Source organism: Chiloscyllium plagiosum, chromosome 6 (assembly GCF_004010195.1).
Source record: "Chiloscyllium plagiosum isolate BGI_BamShark_2017 chromosome 6, ASM401019v2, whole genome shotgun sequence".
NCBI classification, from domain to species: domain Eukaryota; kingdom Metazoa; phylum Chordata; class Chondrichthyes; order Orectolobiformes; family Hemiscylliidae; genus Chiloscyllium; species Chiloscyllium plagiosum.
In genome coordinates this window covers 104,537,664-104,557,370 of record NC_057715.1, presented here as the reverse complement: position 1 = coordinate 104,557,370, position 19,707 = coordinate 104,537,664, and the positions used below count along the sequence as shown (strand labels likewise).

At 40.3% G+C, this 19,707-nt stretch overlaps 1 protein-coding gene across 1 annotated transcript in view; it reads left to right on the top strand.

Annotated features, from left to right (window-relative positions):
- The first annotated feature begins 715 nt into the window (after window positions 1–715).
- Window positions 716–19,707, top strand: part of ppp2r3b (protein phosphatase 2, regulatory subunit B'', beta) — a 138,093-nt gene continuing 119,101 nt past the window's right edge. The window contains exons 1-2 of the mRNA XM_043692333.1: window positions 716–790; window positions 7,844–8,334. Coding sequence (XP_043548268.1) covers window positions 7,966–8,334 — 369 coding nt within the window. The 5' untranslated portion in view covers window positions 716–790; window positions 7,844–7,965. The remainder of the gene's footprint in view (window positions 791–7,843; window positions 8,335–19,707) is intronic.

Here is a 19,707-nt window from a genome sequence, read left to right as displayed (position 1 = left end):
GTATCTCTATGACTCTAGAATTAGAATCCCTACAGTGAGGCCTCTTGGCCCAAGTCCACACCAACTCTGAAGAGTAACCCACTCAGACCCATTCCCCTACATTTACCCCTGTCTAATAACACTATGGGCGATTTAGCATGGCCAATTCACCTAACCCGCACATCTTTGGATTGTGGGAGGAAACCGGAGCACAGCCACGTAGACACTGGAAAAATGTGCAAACTTCACACATACAGTCATCAGAGTCTGGAACCAAACCCAAGTTCCTGGCGCTGTGAGGCAGCAGTGCTAACTACCAAGCTACACTTGAAATGTGAGATGAAAGGAGAATCCATGGAGATGCAGGAATTGAGTCTCGGCTATTAACATCTAGGCTCTTCATCATAAGTCAACCGCTCAATCAACTGAGCTAACCGGAGCCCTCGTGGAAATCCTGCAACGGTACAAGTCCTGAAATTGTGATTTTGTGCATGTGCGGAGAAGATGGAAATTAAAATATCTCCATTCACAGAAGTCCTGATAAACCTTGAATGCCCTGAGCTTTTGCCACGTGCCACCCATGTTACTGTATCATTTCTGCAAAGGCGGGAGATCCTCGCGTGCCCGCGTTGCCGGGGTGACCGGGCCGCGCGCGGTTGGGGGTGGGGGTGGTTGCCGCTGTTCTCGCGAGATGTTGAGCGGCTGGGGGCGGGGCGGGAAACAAGAGGCGGGAGGAGCCGGCTGACAGGCTCGGGGGGCAGGAAGGTGACAGCGAGTCGAGCGGCGGCGGTACTAGTAGCAGCAATAACAGGTAGGAGGAATGTGCCATTTCTCCCGGCGTTAAGAAGCCTTAGAGTACCCTCCTTCCCCCGCCAATGAGTGTCATTCCATAGAGCGGCCTACAATTAGCAGCCGAGGGATGGAAGGCATGGCAACCAAACGCCAGGCTTCAGTCTCCCCACCTAGGCCAACCCCCTTCCCCGCCCCTCCCTCCGGTATCATGTTAACACTTCAATTAAAGCCATGTTGACTCTAGATTGTAGTTTCTAATGCACCTCATAAGAGATGTTATGACATCTCTGGTGCAGAAAGTTAAAAATCACACAACGCCCGGTTAGTCCAACAGGTTTATTTAGAAGCACAAGCCTTTGGAGCAATGCTCCTTCAGCTGGTTGTGGAGTCTAACGCAGTAAGACACAATTTATAACAAAAGTTTACAGTATGATGTAACAGAAATTATATGTTGAATAAGACCTGGGTTGTTTGTTAAGTCTCTCATTTTTTAGAATGACTGTTGGTTTCAGCTTTTTCATATGTAAATCTCAGAACTTTTTATAGTTACATTCTCAGGTGAATTTTAACAATGGATGTCATATTGGTCTGGACAATGCATTTAAGGTGTGAGGTGCCTGTGTGATTCTGCCTGTGCCACAATGTTCAGACTGATTCTAATCTAATGAATGGATTTACAGAATCTTATATGGACTCATGCAGTTTTTGAGCAAAATTAAAATGTCATTCTGCAAGTACCAATTCACCCCACAAATGTGTGTGTGTGTGTGGTGCAGGTGGGTCTTGAATCTATGCTTCCTTGTCTAGATGTTGGGACATTGTTACTGTACCACAAACAACCCTTGCAGAGTTTAAAAAGATTGCTATGGGACAAATGAAGTATTTTATTTGAAACAAGACTCTAATTTTAATTCTATTGTTTTTGACTTGACAAAACTACCCATCTCTCCCTCTATACTGTCCAAGATGAATTTCCATCTTTCTTTGCTCTCAATTAATTGAAGTCTTACTTGTACCAGTCATGATTTTAAAGCAACTGCAGTGAATATTTGTATTAAGGATTTTAGTTTGAAGAGATAGAGAGCCTTTATGTTATAATTCCTCAGTGAGATGTGGGCATTACTAGCTAGGACAAAACTTATTGATCATCACTTCTTGCTCTTGACAAGTTGGTGATGAATCCTTTTTAACTGCTGCACTTCCATTGCTGTAGGTAGACCACAGGGCAGTTGTAAAGTCATGGAAACGGATACTTTGGTTCAACCCATGCTGACCAGACATCACAATCTGACCTAGTCCCATTTGCCAGCATTTGGCCCACATCCCTTTCAACCCTTCCTATTCATATATCAATCCTTTTAAATGTTGTTGTACCCACTTCATCTAGTAGCTTGTTACATACATGTATTGCCCTCTGTGTGGAAAAAGATGCCCCGCAGGTCCCTTTTAAATCTTTCCCCTGTCACCTTAAACCTATGTTCTCTAGTTTTGGACTTCCCTACCCTGGAGAAAAAGATTTTGGTTATTCACTCTATCTATGCCCCTCACGATTTTATAAACATGTATAAGGATACCCCTCAGCCTCTGCTCCAGGAAAGAAGTGTAGGAGGTTCCAGGATTTTGATCCTGCAATACTGATTTTTGTCTTTATTCACTTATGAGATGTGGATGTTGGTGGATGGTCAGCATTTGTTGCCCTTGAGAAGATGATGAGCTGCCTTCTTGAATCATTGCAGGCTATGTGCTGTAGATAGATCCACAATACTATTGGGAAGGGAATTTCAGAATTTTGACCCAGTGACAGTGAGGGCAACTTATCTCCATGGTGACTATGGATGGTGACTAGCTTGAAGCAAAACGTGCAGTTGTTGGAGTTCCTATGTGTTTGCTACCTTTATCCTCCTCGATGACAATTGGTTTGGTAAGTGCTGTCAGAGGAACCTTGGTGAAAATCTGTATCTTGAGTAGCATGCCCTATTACTGAATATGATGGTGGAGGGAGGGAGTATTTGTGGATGAGTATTTGTGGATAGGTTGCTTTGTCCTCGATAATGTCAATCTTCTTGGAGGTTGTTGAAGCAGTACTCATCTAGGCAAGTGGAGAACATTCAATCACACTACTGTCTTGTACCTTGTAGATGGTGAACAGGCTTTGGGGAGTTGAGTGGTCAGGTGCTCAATGCAGAATTTCTAAACTCTGACCTTCTCTTGTTGTCACAACATACAGTGGCTTAGTGAGTAGTCATCATCCTCAAAACAAGGGTTGAATGATGTTGATTAATATGTAAATGATCTAGTGAGGACATAGAGACCCTTTTGGTGCAGTGGTAGTGTCCCTACCTCAGAACCAGGAGATCTGGATTCAAGTTCTACTTGCTCCAGAGATGTGTAATGACATCTCTGAGCAGGTTAATTTAATAATTAGTGAGGTTGTTTGCGCTCTAACTCAAACAATATAGGCTAATTTTCACAACTTTTTTTTCATCATCCTTTTTTTTAATTCAAGAGCATGTTTTGTGACTATAGGGAGCTGAGGCTTACAACCAGAAAAGCATTCATGAATAATTTGCTCAAAGGATGAATGTCAGTGGCAAGATGAACTTTTTATTTACTCATCTCCAATTTTTTTTAAACTGCTGCAGTCCATGTGGTGCCATCAACATTGCTATCAGGGTGGCAGTTGAGGAGTAGTGACTTAATTCCAAGGATGTACCTGTGCATCTGCTGCCCTTCTTTTAAACCATAAGAAATGGGAACAGAAGTAAGCCATTCAACCCTTAGATATCCAATAGAATCATAGCTGATCTATCAAACGGATCTAGCATGTACTAACAGAGTTCATGGGATTGAAAGGCATTGGGAAAGAGCTCTGGCAAGTTCCTGTGATACATCTTGTATATAGCACACATGGTATGTTAATTGGTTAGAAGTGAATGTTGAAGGTGGTGGATGGGTGCCTATTGAAAAGACCACTTGGTTCTGGATGATGTTGAGCTTCTTTTTGGAACTGTACTTGTTGGAACAGAAATTGGTTATTCAGGCCATTAAGTCTTCTCTGCCATTTGGTGAGATCATGCCTGATCAAATACCCTTGTGCTCTATTTTCCTGCCTTTTATCCCATAACCCATGATTCCTTGCTGATTTTAAAAACCTGTCTATCTTTGAATATACTTAGCAATCCAGCCTTGACAGCGCTCTGAGGTAAAGAATTCCTCAGATTGACTACTATCTGAGAGGGGGAAGAAAACATTCTCATTGCTGCCTGAAATGGGTGACCCCTTACTGAGTTATATCTTCTGGTCCTGGACTCTTCCCACAGGGGGAAACAGCCTCTCTGCATCTATCTTGTCAAGCCCCTTAAGAATCTTGCGTTTCAGGAAGCTTTCCTCACATTCTTCTAAATTCCAGAGAGTACAGGATACTTCAGTTACATGCTGCCTTGAAGTTATGGGAAGTCACTCTTCCTTCATTTTGAGGTTGGCTTTGTTTCTAACCAAACCTAAATTGAATATCAGTGAGCAGGATATTGCTATTTCATAGCTGGAAATGTGTTGCTGGAAAAGCGCAGCAGGTCAGGCAGCATCCAGGGAACAGGAGAATCGACGTTTCGGGCATAAGCCCTTCAGGCTTATGCCCGAAACGTCGATTCTCCTGTTCCCTGGATGCTGCCTGACCTGCTGCGCTTTTCCAGCAACACATTTCCAGCTCTGATCTCTAGCATCTGCAGACCTCACTTTCTCCTATTGCTATTTCATAGGACTGTTGATGGTTGGTTTTTTTCTCTTATGAATGCGTGCTGAGAAATGTGATTTGCTTCCAATCCTAAACCTTACTAATCATGATTTTAAGTATACAGAAAGGTGCTTCTACATCTCCAATGCCCTTAGACATTCAGTGGTGTTACTATCACTGAAACATCATGTGTTACCATTGACCAGAAACCCCCATATCAACACCTGACTACAAGAGTAGGTCAGAGGTTCGAAATATTGTGGCAAATAAGTCACCACCTAACTCCCCAAAGCCTAGCCACCATTTACAAGGCACAAGTCAGGAGTGTGATGGAATACTCCCCACTTGCCTGGATAGGTGCATCTCTAACAATATTCGAGGAGCTTGACACCATCCAGGACAAAGCAGCCTGCTTGATTGACACCACACCCATAAATATCCACTCCCTCAACCATTAATGCTCAGTACTATCTAACAGGATACAATGCAGAAATTCACCAAAGATCCTTCCAAAGCCAAATACCAGGGTAAGATCTACATGGGAACATCACTATCTGCGAGTTCCTCTCCAAGCTACTCACCATCTTGACTTGGAAATAATTCGCCATTCCTTCATTGTCATTGGATCAAAATCCTGTAGTTTTCTTCCTAAAGAGTATTGTGGGTTAACCTCCAGCATGTGGACTGCAGTGGTTCAAGAAGGCAGCTCACCACCACCTTTTTAAAGGGCAACTAGGAAAATGTAATAAATGCATTCAAGCCAGCAATGCCCACATCCCAAGAGTGAATTTTTAAACACCAGACACCCAACTGCAGGTGCTGTAAATCTGAAACAAAAACAGAAGTTGCTGGAAAATCTTAGCAAGTCTGGCAGCATCTGTGGAAAGAAAACAATGTTAATGTTTCAGGTCCAGTGACCCTCCTTCAGAACTCCTTTTTCTTCATAATAGGAGATGGGGATGGAGTTAGAATGAAAGTATTTGACTCTTACCTGTCCTGTCACCTTTAGTAGTTGGTGAATATATACACCCAGGTGCCTCTGCACCTGTACCCACCCCTTATCACACAGTAGTTGTTCAGTGCATCATCAATTAACTTCTCTACTGTTGGTTGTCGGATGTCATTAGCATAAAGAAACTTCTGGTATATGGATGAATGAACTGATTGCAGGTCCTCTCTTAATGCCCTATGGACATGATTCATTTGTAGTATGAAATTAGCATTGCATGACATTTGACCAGGTACAAGTAGCAGATTCCTGCTGATGAAGCAGTTGTCTCCCTTATATAGGCGAAAGTGAGGACTGCAGATGCTGGCGATCAGTCAAGATTAGAGTGGTGCTGGAAAAGTACAGCAGGTCAAGCAGCATCCGAGGAGCAGGAAAATCAACGTTTTGGGCAAAAGCCCTTCCCCATCACCCCAGACCTCCCCCTCACTGAGGGCGAACGATCAGTCCTCAGCAAAGGCCTTACCTTCATCTTCCTTCGTCCACGCATCCATGAATTCAATACATGTTGTGACGTCAAACACTTTTTTTTTTACCCCACTGCCTCCGCCTCTGAGCTTTTTCAGTCAGGAATCCTGCCCACCTTCTGAGGACTCCTTCACCCGCCTCCAACACACTCCATCCATCTGGACACCATGCTGGCCAGTACCCGCCCTTGATCTCTTCATTTCCAACTGCTGCCAAGACATTAACCGCCTCAACCTGTCTATTGCCCCTATTCCTCTCCCCCACTCCAGCCTCTCACCTTCCTGACACGCAGCCCTCCACTCCCTCTGCTCCAATCCCAACCTCACCATGAAACCAGCAGATAAAGGAAGTGCAGTGGTAGTTTGGCACACTGACCTCTACACTGCTGAAGCCAGGTGCTAACTCAAAGACTCCTCCTCTTACCACCCCCTTGATCATGTCCTTCTCTCTTCGCTTCCCCCCCCCATCACAAAAAAAGAAAATTTGAAGGGCTTTTGCCAAAAATGCCGATGTTTTTTTTTCCCTTCTCGGATGCTGCCTGACCTGCTGTGCTTTTCCAGCACCACTCTAATCTTGTCTCCCTTATCTGGCTGCTCAGTTCCTCTCTCTCTGCCAGCTCTCTTGTACTGAACCATACTGTTCACCATACTGATGTCATAATTAACCATATTTTTCAATTATATATCCAGGCAATCAGTGAGACCACCTATTTCCATCTTCACCACGTAACCCAACTCTGTCCTTGCCTCAGTTCTTCTGCTGAAACCATAATCTATGCGTTTTTTATTTATGGACTTGATTTTTCCAACACATTACTGCTTATTTCCCATGTTCTAATCTATGTAAACCTAAGGCCATCTGAAACTTTGCTGTTTGTGGTCTTATTGGTACCAAATCTCATTCACCAGTCATCTCTTTTCCACCCCCATCCCCACACCTTACTGATGTGCACTGGTTAGAAATGCCTCAGCTTGAAAATGTTCATACTTGTTTCCAGATGACTCTGGCACTCCAAATAGCAATCTCTTCCACGCCCACAGTCTTTCTGGTGCTTTAATTTTGACCTCTGGACATTCCCGGTTTCAAGTGCTATGCAATTGGTCACTATGCCTTTACCAAACTAGGTCCTAAGCTCTGGAGTTCCCTTTCCACCTCTTTCCTCCTTAAAAATGCTCCTTAAAACATATCAGACTATCTTTCTTAGTGTGTCTGTGAGACTTGGTGTTGGCATTTTGTTTGACCGTGCTATTGAGATGCTTAGGTATGTCAGGGGTGCCATCTAAGAACAATTTATTATTTCATGGTTTTTTTTGGTGCCAAATCACAAACGTCTTCAGTTTTATTTCGTAAGTTGAAATGTTAAAATTTGAAGTGTATTCCCTAAACTTGTTAATGGGTAACTGTAGTTTAATGGATTGTAATGTGAAATTGGCTGCCACTGGTGCAAGAGTCTGAAATGCATTGCCTGAGATGATGGTGGGGACAGGTTCAGTAGTAGCTTTTGAAGGAGACTTGGTAGGCCCCTAAAGTGTAAAATACTTGTAAGGCAATGTTGAAAGGAACCTTCTCAATTGCTCTTGTTAGACAGCTGGAATGGATTTGACAGGCTGAATAGCTTCTTCTGTTGTAACTATTTAATGATGCTAAACTCTGGCTTACTTTCCACAAGGAGGGAAAAATAAGGTGTGTTCCCTAAAATTCCTCTTGTTTGCAGTTTGCTGCCTGCTGCCTGATTCAAATGTTTTATAGGCACTAATTGCAAAATTGTTTTTGTTTACCTTGTCAAATGAAGCTGGCAGAAATAAACAACAACTGAAACACGCAGAGTAGACTTTTCAATTAAAAACTTTGTTTCCTTTTCCCAGGAATTCTTTTATTTGCGTAAAGCGGAGGAAGACCGCACAAGAATTTGTTTTCCACCGACAAGTCGTTGCAAACAGCTTCCAACAATAATCTTGGTTTTTGGCACATCCTGAATCAAGTAACAATGCCAGCTGCTCCAGTTCTACAACCTGTTCTTAAAATGAAAGTTGATGAACTCTTCCTGTGTTGGTTGAGCGAGACAACGACGCAGTCCATGCTGAAAGATTACCTGAAACGAATACAGTCTGGTGAAACAATTGAAGTAGGCATTGGTGATGCATCAAATGACCAACCTTCAACTGTAAGCAATAACAACAAACATTCCACCTCTGAATTGAACATATTGAGTTACTCAACTTCCCCTTTAGTGACTTGTAAATTTTGTTCAAGTCCTCCATCCCAGCTTACTTCGGCTCTCCCATCTGGCACAGTTTTAAGTCCTAGAAATGGATTAAATGCTCGAACAACGAGGAGATCATCGGGGATTAAAGCTGTAAGTGTTGCATGTTTTTCACTTGAAACTCGGATTTTTCTTCTGTTAAGAAAGAAGTTGAATATTGTCTTTTTAATTTTACTGGAATGAAGAACTCACACTTACAAAGTTGTAGTGACATTTTTCAGCTAGAGTTCTCCCATGGTTAGTTGGCAAATGTATATAATGTGTTATTGAGCTTTACTGTCCATAAAAGGTCCATTTTGAATCCCTGGTAAATTTGCTGGTCATAATACGAACACAATAAACCTGAAGGATTGATTTGAGGAGTAGCAGAGATAGCAGTTCTGAAAGTTAATTGCACAGTGGTGAGATTTCAGAGTTTCTTGGTGGAATGACACGTGATTAAGATGGTAGAGTTGGGGTTCCTAGCAGTGCTGAATTGTAAGAGTGAAAATTGTAGGAACTATGTCAAACTCTGGAGAGTGAAGTCAGGTAGAGCATCTCATCCTAGTTAAATTATTGAGAATGGAATGCAGTGAGGATAGTTGCAGTTTTTTGGGGTAGAATTAAGATGAGAGTCTTGGATAAATTTGTTCTTATGGAGTAAAGCTTTGGAGCCTGCCAAACATGATTTCAAAATGTGTAAATGTTCAAGCAAATTCTTCCTTTTTAGTTTGTTAAAAGCAGACAGTGTTTTTATCCTTCATCGATTTATTTCTACCTAATAACTGTCCCGAACTCCGCTTTACCATTTGTCTATGCTGCTTTGTCAACTGTGCAGTGAAACATTGTCCTGAATTTATCTTTATATTTGCACTTTCTTTTGCTTCCAAAGACTGATGTTAGTTTTTGTTATAACTCTAGCTATTTTAATCTATTTTGCCTTTGCATTTCAAAGCACTCTGTGATCCATCATTACTTAGATTCGTGAGTGCTTGCACTTGTTTTGTCAATTTGCTAAAATATTTTAGCAGCCAGAATAGGCAACAGCAAACCTTCTTTTTTTTTCTTTCCCCTGAATACGGTGTTGACAGCTATTAATTGCTGAAGACATTTGAATATATTTTCTCTTTTTTGAGCAAGCACATGAACATTGCAGTAATAGTAAAAGTGAAAAATTGAAGAAACCGTGTATGGATTGCCAATAGAAAAAGTCTTGACTTGCATTAGATTTGTAGATACTTTAATTTCTGAATCTGATTTTTTTTTTTTTGTTGGGAATTTTGAGCAAATGTGGGAAAATGAAGTTGATCAACTGTTCGAATTGAATGGTAGAGTAGTTCTGAGGGCCTTGATTGTCTATTCCTATTCCTATGTTCCTACAAATTGAATTGTATGCTATTGGAAGCATGGGGCCATAATTATATGCAGTTAGTTGGTCAAATACATTCTATGCAATTATTCCTATATGTTGTACTTTAATTTGTGAAAAACTAATGATACTCTCCGTGGATGATAAAACTGTGTCGGACAATACAATTCTCTCAATCTTTTTAGTTTGAGTAAGCTGCTACCATTTTTTTGGGGTGGAGTAGTTTGGATCCTAGGCTGTAATGAGGTAAAGGCAATGGTTAATTCCAATAATAACCAACACATGGAACTTAAATTCCATTCCTTTTTTTTTAAGAGTAGTTTTTCAAAAAGAACTAAAGTGTTCTGCTATTGCTAAAAGGCTGAAAAATCAACAGTATAGCCATTTTCCTGTTGGTTGATGTTGGCTTGGAGTGATGGAGATGGGCAGTCATCTCAGTAACTAAATGAAAGGTGGAGGGAGAAAGTAAATTTGGCCTAAATGTAGAAAAGAGGTGGAACAAAATATGTGTTTTAATTGTTTGAAGGGTTCTGAGAAAAGTAGTGTATGAACTGTAGAATAGGTGCTTTGGATCTCATTTTTGTTGGCAATTCATAAATTCTTCCAGTATTTCCAACCATAATTTCTTGTGAATTGGGAGGGGGAAATTTCTTGTCTGCTCAAATTTTTTAAGCTGTTAAAAATAATTTGTAATAATCCAGTTTTACTGACATAAGTATCATCTAACCACCTTGGTCCAGGTGAGCTAGTCTGCTTGTTTAACTAGGTTTCCAGCTGTAGCTTATTGGCTTGGGGCCAACAACAGTAGACAAATGCTGGAAGTGAACTAACTATATTGAGGAGGAATGGGTTAATTTAATTTTAGTTTCACTAGTTGTCATCTAGAATTTTAACCCATGTCTCTAGAGCATTGGCCTGGGTCTCTGGATTACTTGTTGAGTAACATTTGGGGAGCCACTATCTCCCCAAAATCTAGAGAGGATGGCAACTGGTGAAATTTAAATTCATCTAGAACCAAAAGCTAGTGTCAGTAATGGCGCTTTTATGGCGCTTTGATCATTGTAACAACCTGTCTGGTTCACCAACATCCTCACCCATCCTGGTCTACATTTGACTTCAGACTGGCAGCAATGTGGTTGACTTTTGCCTTTGACTGCCCTGTGAGATGGCTGGGTAATCAGGGATGGATAACAAATGCTGAATTTGCCAGTGACTCCTAAAGATTTAGTCAGAAAGCAAAAGTGGCTTGAGCATGCATGGAGATGGAGAAAATTAGCAGATGGGACAGATGAGTGGTGCAATTACAAATTTTATTTTTTAGCTGATTAACATTCGTGTGTTTGACTTTTATATGAACTTTGGAAATTGCTGGTTTCGTGATATTTGTCAATTTGATACTTGGATGTGGTATACTGCATTGGCTTTTATACCAATATATAATTACCTTCTCTCATCCATATGTTTTTATACATTCTGGGGTTGTGGACATCACAGGCTAGACTTGCATTTATTCCCCCCCCCCTTAGTTGCCCTTGAGAAAGAGGTGTTGAGCTGCTACCTTAAATTGTTGCAATCCAGTTGGTACAGATAAATTCATAATGTCACTAATTTGGAAGTTCTAGGACTTTGACCCAGCAACACTGAAGACGCTGATATTATTTCCAAGTCAGGCTGGTGTGTGACTTGAAAGTGATGTTGTTGTCATGTATCTGCTGCCTGTGGCGTTCTAGATGGTAGTTGTTGTGTATTTGGAAGGTGAGATGTAAGGAGTCTTGGAGAGTTTCTGTGGTGCATCTTGTAGATTGTACACACTGATGCTATTGGGCATCATGGTGATGGGAGTGAATGTTTTTGGGTGTAGTAACAGATGCACAGGCTGTTTTTATGGTGTCTAGCTTCTTGAGTGGCTTTGGAAATGTACTTACTCAGACAAGTGGGGAATATTGCAATTAGTGAGCAAGGTATTTTGATTTAATATTTACAGTTATTTTCTTCAAAGTAATCCTAACTTCGGCCTATTCAGGAAGGATATTTTTAAAATTTAGTTCCTATGATTTTCCCTCATTACAGAAAAATATATTCTTCGCATATTTGGTATTTGAAACTGGCACGTTGTTTGATGAAGGATTAAAGAAACGTAGTGACATAGAAAATAGGTACAGGAGTATGCATTTAGCCCTTCGAGCCTGCACCATCATTCAATACGATCATGGCTGATCATGCAATCTCAATATCCCATTCCTGCCCTCCCGACAAACCCTTTGATTCCTTTAGTCACAAGGGCCACGTCCAGCTCCCTCTTGAATCTGTCTAATGAATTGGTCCCAGCAGCTTCGTGTGGAAGGGAATTCCACAGGTTCACAACTGAGTGAAAAAAATTCTTCCTCTTCTCAGTCCTGTATGGCTGATCCCTTTTATTCTTAGGCTGTGACCCCTTGTTCTTGACTTCCCCAACATTGCAGGAACATTCTTTCCATCTAGCCTGTCCAGTCCTATCAGGATATGTTTGTATGCAATGACCCCTCATTCTTCTACAATCAAGCAAATACAAGCCCACTCCAACCCCAGTGTTTCCTTATGTCAGTCGTGCTATCCAGGGGATCAGTCCGGTGAATATTACTGGACTCCCCTCAATAACTAGAATGCCCCTCCCCACACTAGGAAACCAAAACAGCGCACAACACTTGAGGCATGGCCTCACCAAGACTTTGCATAACTGCAGCAAGGCATCCCTACTCTAACACCCAAACCCTCCTGCAGTGAAGGCCAGCATGCCATCAGTTCTCTTCATTGCCTGCTGCACCTGCATGCCAACTGTCAGTGTTTAAATAATTGGGTATTTAAGCTTTGGTAAAAGACAGGAATATTATGCAAGCTAAACTTTTCAGCCCTTTATGGTGTGCAGCTACATTATGCACACAGATTCAGAATTGGGCCTATATTTGTACCGTTGAACACAATTCCCAAATTGGCCCTATATTTGTATTGTAGCACATGCATTCTGGATTGGCACTATATTTGCACTGGTATAGCATGGCAAGAACATTGCTATCTAATAACAGACCTTCAGACAGCTGATTCTAATCAGATCAGATGCCTGGTAATTTCTGACATGGTAGTTGTTACATGAGAAGGCAAAGGTATTTAGCATTTGTATATTGATAGTTACAGTCACTTCAAGAGGTGATAAGTTGAAATAATGTACCAGGGATGTATTTGTAAGGAACTTGTATTTCTGTTCCTTCATTTACCCCATTTGTTTTCCAAATAAGTAATTAATCTTTTCCAAGCAATGCAGAAAATTAATGCTTGAGTTGATCTTGTTCCATTACATATGTCAGGTGAAAGTGGCATGTGTAGTAGAATATAAGTGTAGTTTTGCTAATGAGTTTTTATTAAATGACCCCGTTCTTGGTAATAGGTTTTCTTTGGTTTCCTTTTCTTCACCCCCCACCAAGAAAGCTTTTTATGATACTCCCTCACCCTTCATCTCACTTACAGAGTAAATTTTATTTTAAAGTGTTTGCTTGTATGCTTTTGAAATTTTGTTCATCTGTGCACTGGCATTATTTATATATGCAAGAAAAAGTCCACTTTTTTTTTGTTTTTTATTTAGTTATGCACTTTGTGGTTTGTAATCAAGTTGTCAACATGTGCTTTAATTAGAATCAAAGCTATTTTTAAAAACTGGTTCTCAATTTTGTACCTGATCCTGTTGTATTTTCTTGGTAGCAATTTTGCTTTTTTTTTTAAAAGCAAGATTTAAGGAAAGTTATGGAAGCGCTAAATTTTGTTTTAGAAGGAAGAGCTGTTTAAGGAAATCCCATTTCACTCAGCAATAATATTGAGTCACTTAAGCGGCAAGTGGTCAATTAGTAATTTTTAGATTAGAAATCGGCCCATGCAAAGCTGGCTTGAGAGGCTAAATGGCTAGCTATGGAACTTGTATTTCTAAATATTTTGCTAAGCTATTTATATCCATGGGCATATACATTTTGGGAAGAGTAAAAATATCCAGTAAACTAAAAGCCAACAATGTTGGTTTTGGGACATAATGTTAGATAGATGAGGATTGATTTTAAAGAATGTTTTTCTTCTGAATTCTTCAAAAGAATTGTCACCTTTAATTTATTTCTGCTTCATAACACTCTTTTGCTGTCCTGGAAAGGATTAAAGAAAAACTACAAATGCCAGTCTCGATATTTTAAAGCTACATCCTTTCTCTTACCTCTTTTATTAATATCACAGATACTGACTCGCTTAGTGTCCATTCTTCAGCTTGCTGAGCTGAAAATGTCTAAATCTACATTTATTCCCTTTATTCATATAAAGTTGTGCAACAAGATTGAAAATAAGGGTAATTAGCACTTATACTTACCTGAGTCCTCAAAACTTTCTGCAATGTGCATTCTTCATAAATTCAAGTTTGACATCACAGATTATGAACTGAATTTTCTCAACCTCTGGACAATGTGGGCAGTGACGAGTTAGCTGAGAGAATTTCACAAGATGGGAAATTTAAGATTCTTGACATTCTGTCTTGTATTTTCCTGGCCAGTGTTTGACCAGTGAAATGAGACTTTCACGAGTGAGGACAAAAGACTTATTTGCAAGTATTTATATCTCTGTACTTAGTCTTGCCTCATTTATGTGCAATTTCCTGTGCTCCTGTAAGCAGAGAGAAACTAGACCATTCCCAGTATAAAAGTCGGTAGGTACCTGTGCTCCAGCTCACCCCTTGTTTCTCAGAACCTCCGTCTTGGTTGGGAGTCCTCAACATCCCTATATACTTCATGGGCTTGACAGCATGTAGCCCATGGCAGATGTTGGCATTAGAGACACAACAGTCACATCACAACACATTTTGGACTAGCTGGGAGCACAGTTCACCACGTCTGTGCTGCACTTTGAAATCCACCACCACTTTACATTGCAATGCTGCTGCTAGGCCATTTTGCTCACTGAGGCAGGCACCCATCAGGTACATTGGAACAGTATACATCTCAAGGATTTTTTAAACTTTTTCATTTTAGAATCATTTTACATAGAATTATAGAAGTCCAAATCATCCATACTGACCAGGTCCATTTGCCAGCAGTTGGCCCATATCCCCCTCAACCTTTCCTATTCATTTAAAAGGCATCTGGATGATTAATTTTTGTAATTGTACCTGCCTCCTCCACTTCTTTATTCCATCCCCTTGGGTCCTTTTTTTTTTAGATCTTCCCCTCTGCCTTAAACCAATGCTCTCTAGTTTCGGTCTCCCCTACCCTTGGCTATTCACTATCCATGTCTGTCATGATGTTATAAACCTGTTTGTTTAAACTTTTATGAACAGGTTTTCTGACAGATGAACCCCAGCAAGGGATCAGACTCCCCAGCCACTTCTCAAATGATCCTTCAACTCCCACGCGATAATTTGCAGACTTGACTGTATTGTAGGCCGAAGCCCCTCCTGCCACTATTTTCAAGCAGGATATACAATGCTAATGCTGACTGCCCTCCTCTTCATTTTAGCCTTACCACAGAAGAGCAGGTGTACTTGGTTTTGTGGCCATCTTCTTGATTTGAGCAGAGCTTGTTTTCTTCATGGTCTGTGCCTGTTTGATGCTTGCAACTTCTGTGCCTTGCTTGTTTGTATGTTGTTGCATCTTTCAGAACATTCAGGCTTAGTATATTTGTCTTTTTTTTTTTACCTCTTTGCACAGACACCAAGCTAGGCAGCTTGTCATGTTTGCCAGCTTATACCCTTCCTGAGGTGTAGTGCTAAGATCTGCCCATGGTATGTTAAGTGGGCTCTAACCAGAGTTATTTATAACTGCAGCATAACTTCTGCATCCTTGAACTCCAGTCCTTCACATAATAAAGGCCAGTATTTCTTTAGCTTTCTTGATTATTTTCTGCACTAGTTTGTGACATTTTAAAGATCTTTACATCTTAACTCCCAAGCCTCTTTAAGTATCCACTATATTTACATAGAAAATAGGTGCAGGTGTAGGCCATTTGGCCCTTTTTTTTTTGAGCCTGCATCACCATTCAATATGATCATGACTGATCATGCAGTCTCAGTATCCCATTCTTGCCCTCTTCCCATACACCTTTATCCCTTTAGCCGCAAGGACAATATCCAGCTCCTCCTTGAATATATCAAACTGGCCCCAACAGCTTCCTGTGGTACAGACTTCCACAGGTTTGCAACTGAATGAAGAAATTCTTCCTGATCTGAGTCCTGAATGGATTACTGTTGATTCTTAGACTGTGGCCCCTTGTTGTGGACTTCTCCAACATTTATTTCATACTACCTTAAAAAGTATCCCAATCTATCCTTTCTTGGTACAGAATGGATAACCTCACACTTGCTTATGTTGAACTTCATTTGCCAGTTTTGCCCATTTTGCTGAGTCTATTAACATCCCTATGTATTTTTATACTATCATTTGCATGGTCTACAATGCTGCTTAATTTTGTGTCATCAGCAAATTTTGTACAGATTACTTTCTGTGCTATTATTTAAGTCAAGGCGAGTAAAATGTGACTGTTGGATTGGTGCAATAGTTGATGCTTTGTTTGATTTTATTGCAAATGGTTATCAAAGACATAGAAGCAGAACAAAGTCAAATAAGTTCCTGCCGTTTTCAATATTGATTTAAAGAATGCAGCTAAAATTGGTAAAGTTGTAGCCTAGTAAGAATGGTTTATAGAACATAATCCCTACAGTATGGAAACTGGCCATTAGGCCCAACAGGTTGACTCTGACCCTACCCTACTACTTTACATTTACTCCTAACTGGTGCACCTAACCCACACATCCCTGAACACTGTGGACAACTTAGCATGACCATTTCATCTAACCTGCACATCTTTGGATAATGGGAAGAAACTGGAGCACCCAGAGGAAACCTCCACGCACAGAGGGGGAATGTGCAAACTCCACAGTCGCCAGAGGCTGGAATTGAACCTGAGTCCCTGGTGCTGTGAGGCAATAGTGCTAACAACTGAGCCACCATTCCATCCTTGTTAGGGAGTAAGCACATTATATCATTATAGTATAAATATTTAGATGATTGGGCGAAATAAACCTCGACGAAGAATGCCACTGTTCACTCAGCTGACTCCTTCAGTTGGTTTACAGTCCTCTTTTTAATTGCCAAACGTTTAGTACTCTTGTACATTGTACTGAGAAATCCATTTACGGAGTAAAGTTTTAGCTTCTGTTTCTAGGAAATGTACTTTTCTTTAAATTACTTGTTGCTTGTTACGTTGTAAAATATTTGAGGAGAAAGTGAGGTCTGCAGATGCTGGAGATCAGAGATGGAAATGTGTTGCTGGAAAAACGCAGCAGGTCAGGCAGCATCTAGGGAACAGGAGAATCGACGTTTCGGGCATTAGCCCTTCTTCCTGAAGAAGGGCTAATGCCCGAAACGTCGATTCTCCTGTTCCCTAGATGCTGCCTGACCTGCTGCGTTTTTCCAGCAACACATTTCCACATTGTAAAATATATCAGTTCTAATCTGTGGTCAATATTTTTCTCGAGTTGTGTGTGGGCTTAATTTTTTTTCATTTCTCTGGATGTGGTCATTACTGGTGTTTAATCATCCATAATTGCCCTGAGAAAGTAATGAATTATCACTCTGAACTGTGGCAGATTATTTTTTAAAGCAAACTTAACACAGTTGACTGGCTTGCTAGACCACTCAAGTCAGTTAAGAGTCACGCACATTGTTGTGGGACTGCAATTGCATCCAAGTCACAAGGTGCGCACAATAGGTTTCGTTTCCTTCACTCATAATCCAGCAACGTCATGGGACTTGCTGATATCAGCTTTTTAATTCTCGATTTCATTTTCTAAAAAAAAAAATTCTCCAATTGCCATGCTGAGGTGTGAACTCTGGGGTTATTAATTCTGGATTCTGATTGCTATCCCAGTAATGCAGCCACAACAGTACTGCATCTTTTAACAACAGTGTAAAAGTGGAGCTCATAATGTGATCTTGTTTTGTGACATGGTGTGCCATGCTTCTAGTTTTCACAATAGCCACTGTGGAGTTTTTGGTTTTTAGTGTGTTCGAATGTATAGGTATTAAAAATCAAATAGAAGGAAATCAAACTGTTAGAGACATACCCACTATCACTACCTCACCACGCTGCCCCCACTCCCAACCACCACCACCAAAAAAATCTGCGGCTTCCCCTACCCCCACCTCCATTCCTGAAGATGGGTTATACTGTACCAGAAACGTTGACCTCTCCACTTCCTGATGCTGCCTGGTTTCTTCCAGCCTCCTGTTTGTCTACTTTTTCAAATTATAGCATTTATGTTCTCATTAATTTTCAAATGTCATTTCCCAGCATGTGCTATTTCCTGATGTTTTGGCTCCAAACAAAATGTTCTCTTATTATCAGATAATCGGTTTTGCTTTACTGAGTTTTTTTTACAACTTGAGGTTTGTGCAGTGTCATGTACGGAAATGTTGAAATTGAGTCTGTAGTTTGACTCTTTTTGGGTGGTTGTTGGATATTTATCCTTTTGAGAGAAAACATTTTCTCCCTTTGTTTCAAGATCACTGAATAATTTATCACTGTTCTCAGTTAAATCAAAGCTTGTGGACAGGATTGCTATTAATGTTGGTGAGTAGTATGAGTATTCTCAGCATTTTTATTCCACCCATTTTCTATTGCTATTATAAAGACAGTTACAAAGCCGTCAAGGCTGAGTTGTCCAAAGTAGACTTTTTTAAAAAAAAATTAAGCTAAAGGACAAGTGGATAAGCAGTTGCAGATCTTTTCAAAGAAATATTTTTCCTCAACAAAGGTATTCCATTGGAAAATAAAGCCTCTGAAATGAGGTTAAAATCTGTGGCTAAGTAAAGAAATATCAAATGGAAACAAAAGACAAATGATCAGGAGATTGCTGGTCAATCAGAAGTTTGGACAAAACTTTATAAACCAGAAAAGGGTGACAGAAAAGCAAAGGGAGGGGGGGGGTGGAAATCAATTGGGTAAACCAGTAAAATGTACAAAAGCAGACTTTTATAAGAGTTCCAAAAATATATAAAAAGGAAGACGATTAAATGTTCTTCCCTATGAAGGAACAAAATGAAGTGAAATTTTAAAACTTATTCATGGTATGTGCGCCTCACTTGCTGGAGCAACATTTATTGCCCATCTGTAGTTACCCTTGAGAAGGTGATGGTGAGCCGCTGCCTTCAACTAGTATAGGTAGACGTACAGTGCCATTATGGAGAGGGATCCAGGATTTTGATCCAGTGACGCTGAAGAATATACTTAGAACTATTTTCTACCTGCTATGGCTTTAAAAAACATTGAAAGCATTGCAATAATAACAAAATCAGGGCAAACGGTGAGGGGAGGAAATAAAAATGTTCAATATCGTCGGTGAAAAGTTACTAGGCAAACTAATGAGACAAAAAGCTCTTGGAGTCCACTGAAACTGCTGGTTTAAGATCTTTTTTTAAAAAAAGGTGCAAGTAGTGATCATGGGTGTATTGGATGTAAATTTCCATAGTTCCCTAGATTCTGGAATAGTCCCAGTGGATTCAAAACAATATATGTAGTCCATCCTTTCAAGAAAGGAAGGGAATAATGCAGGAAACTTGTGATAATTGTCCTCACATCTGACATTAGGAGAATGTTGGAAAATAGTATTAGTGAAGTAGTGGCTGTAAAACTAACTAATATGATTTGGAGATGCTGGTGTTGGACTGGGGTGTACAAAGTTAAAAATCTCACAACACCAGGTTATAGTCCAACATGTTTAATTGGAAGCACACTAGCTTTCGGAGCGACACTCCTTCATCAGGTGATTGTGGAGGGCTCGATCGTAACACAGAATTTATAGCAAAAATTTGCAGTGTGATGTAACTGAAATTATACATTGAAGAATTGATTGTCTGTTAAGCCTTTCATCTGTTAGAATACAGATCTTTCATGAAAGAAGTGAAACTATCACTGTATTCTAACAGATGAAAGGCTTAACAGACAATCAATTCTTAAATGAATAATTTCAGTTACATCACACTGCAAACGTTTGCTATAAATTCTGTGTTACGATCGAGCCCTCCACAATCACCTGATGAAGGAGTGACGCTCCGAAAGCT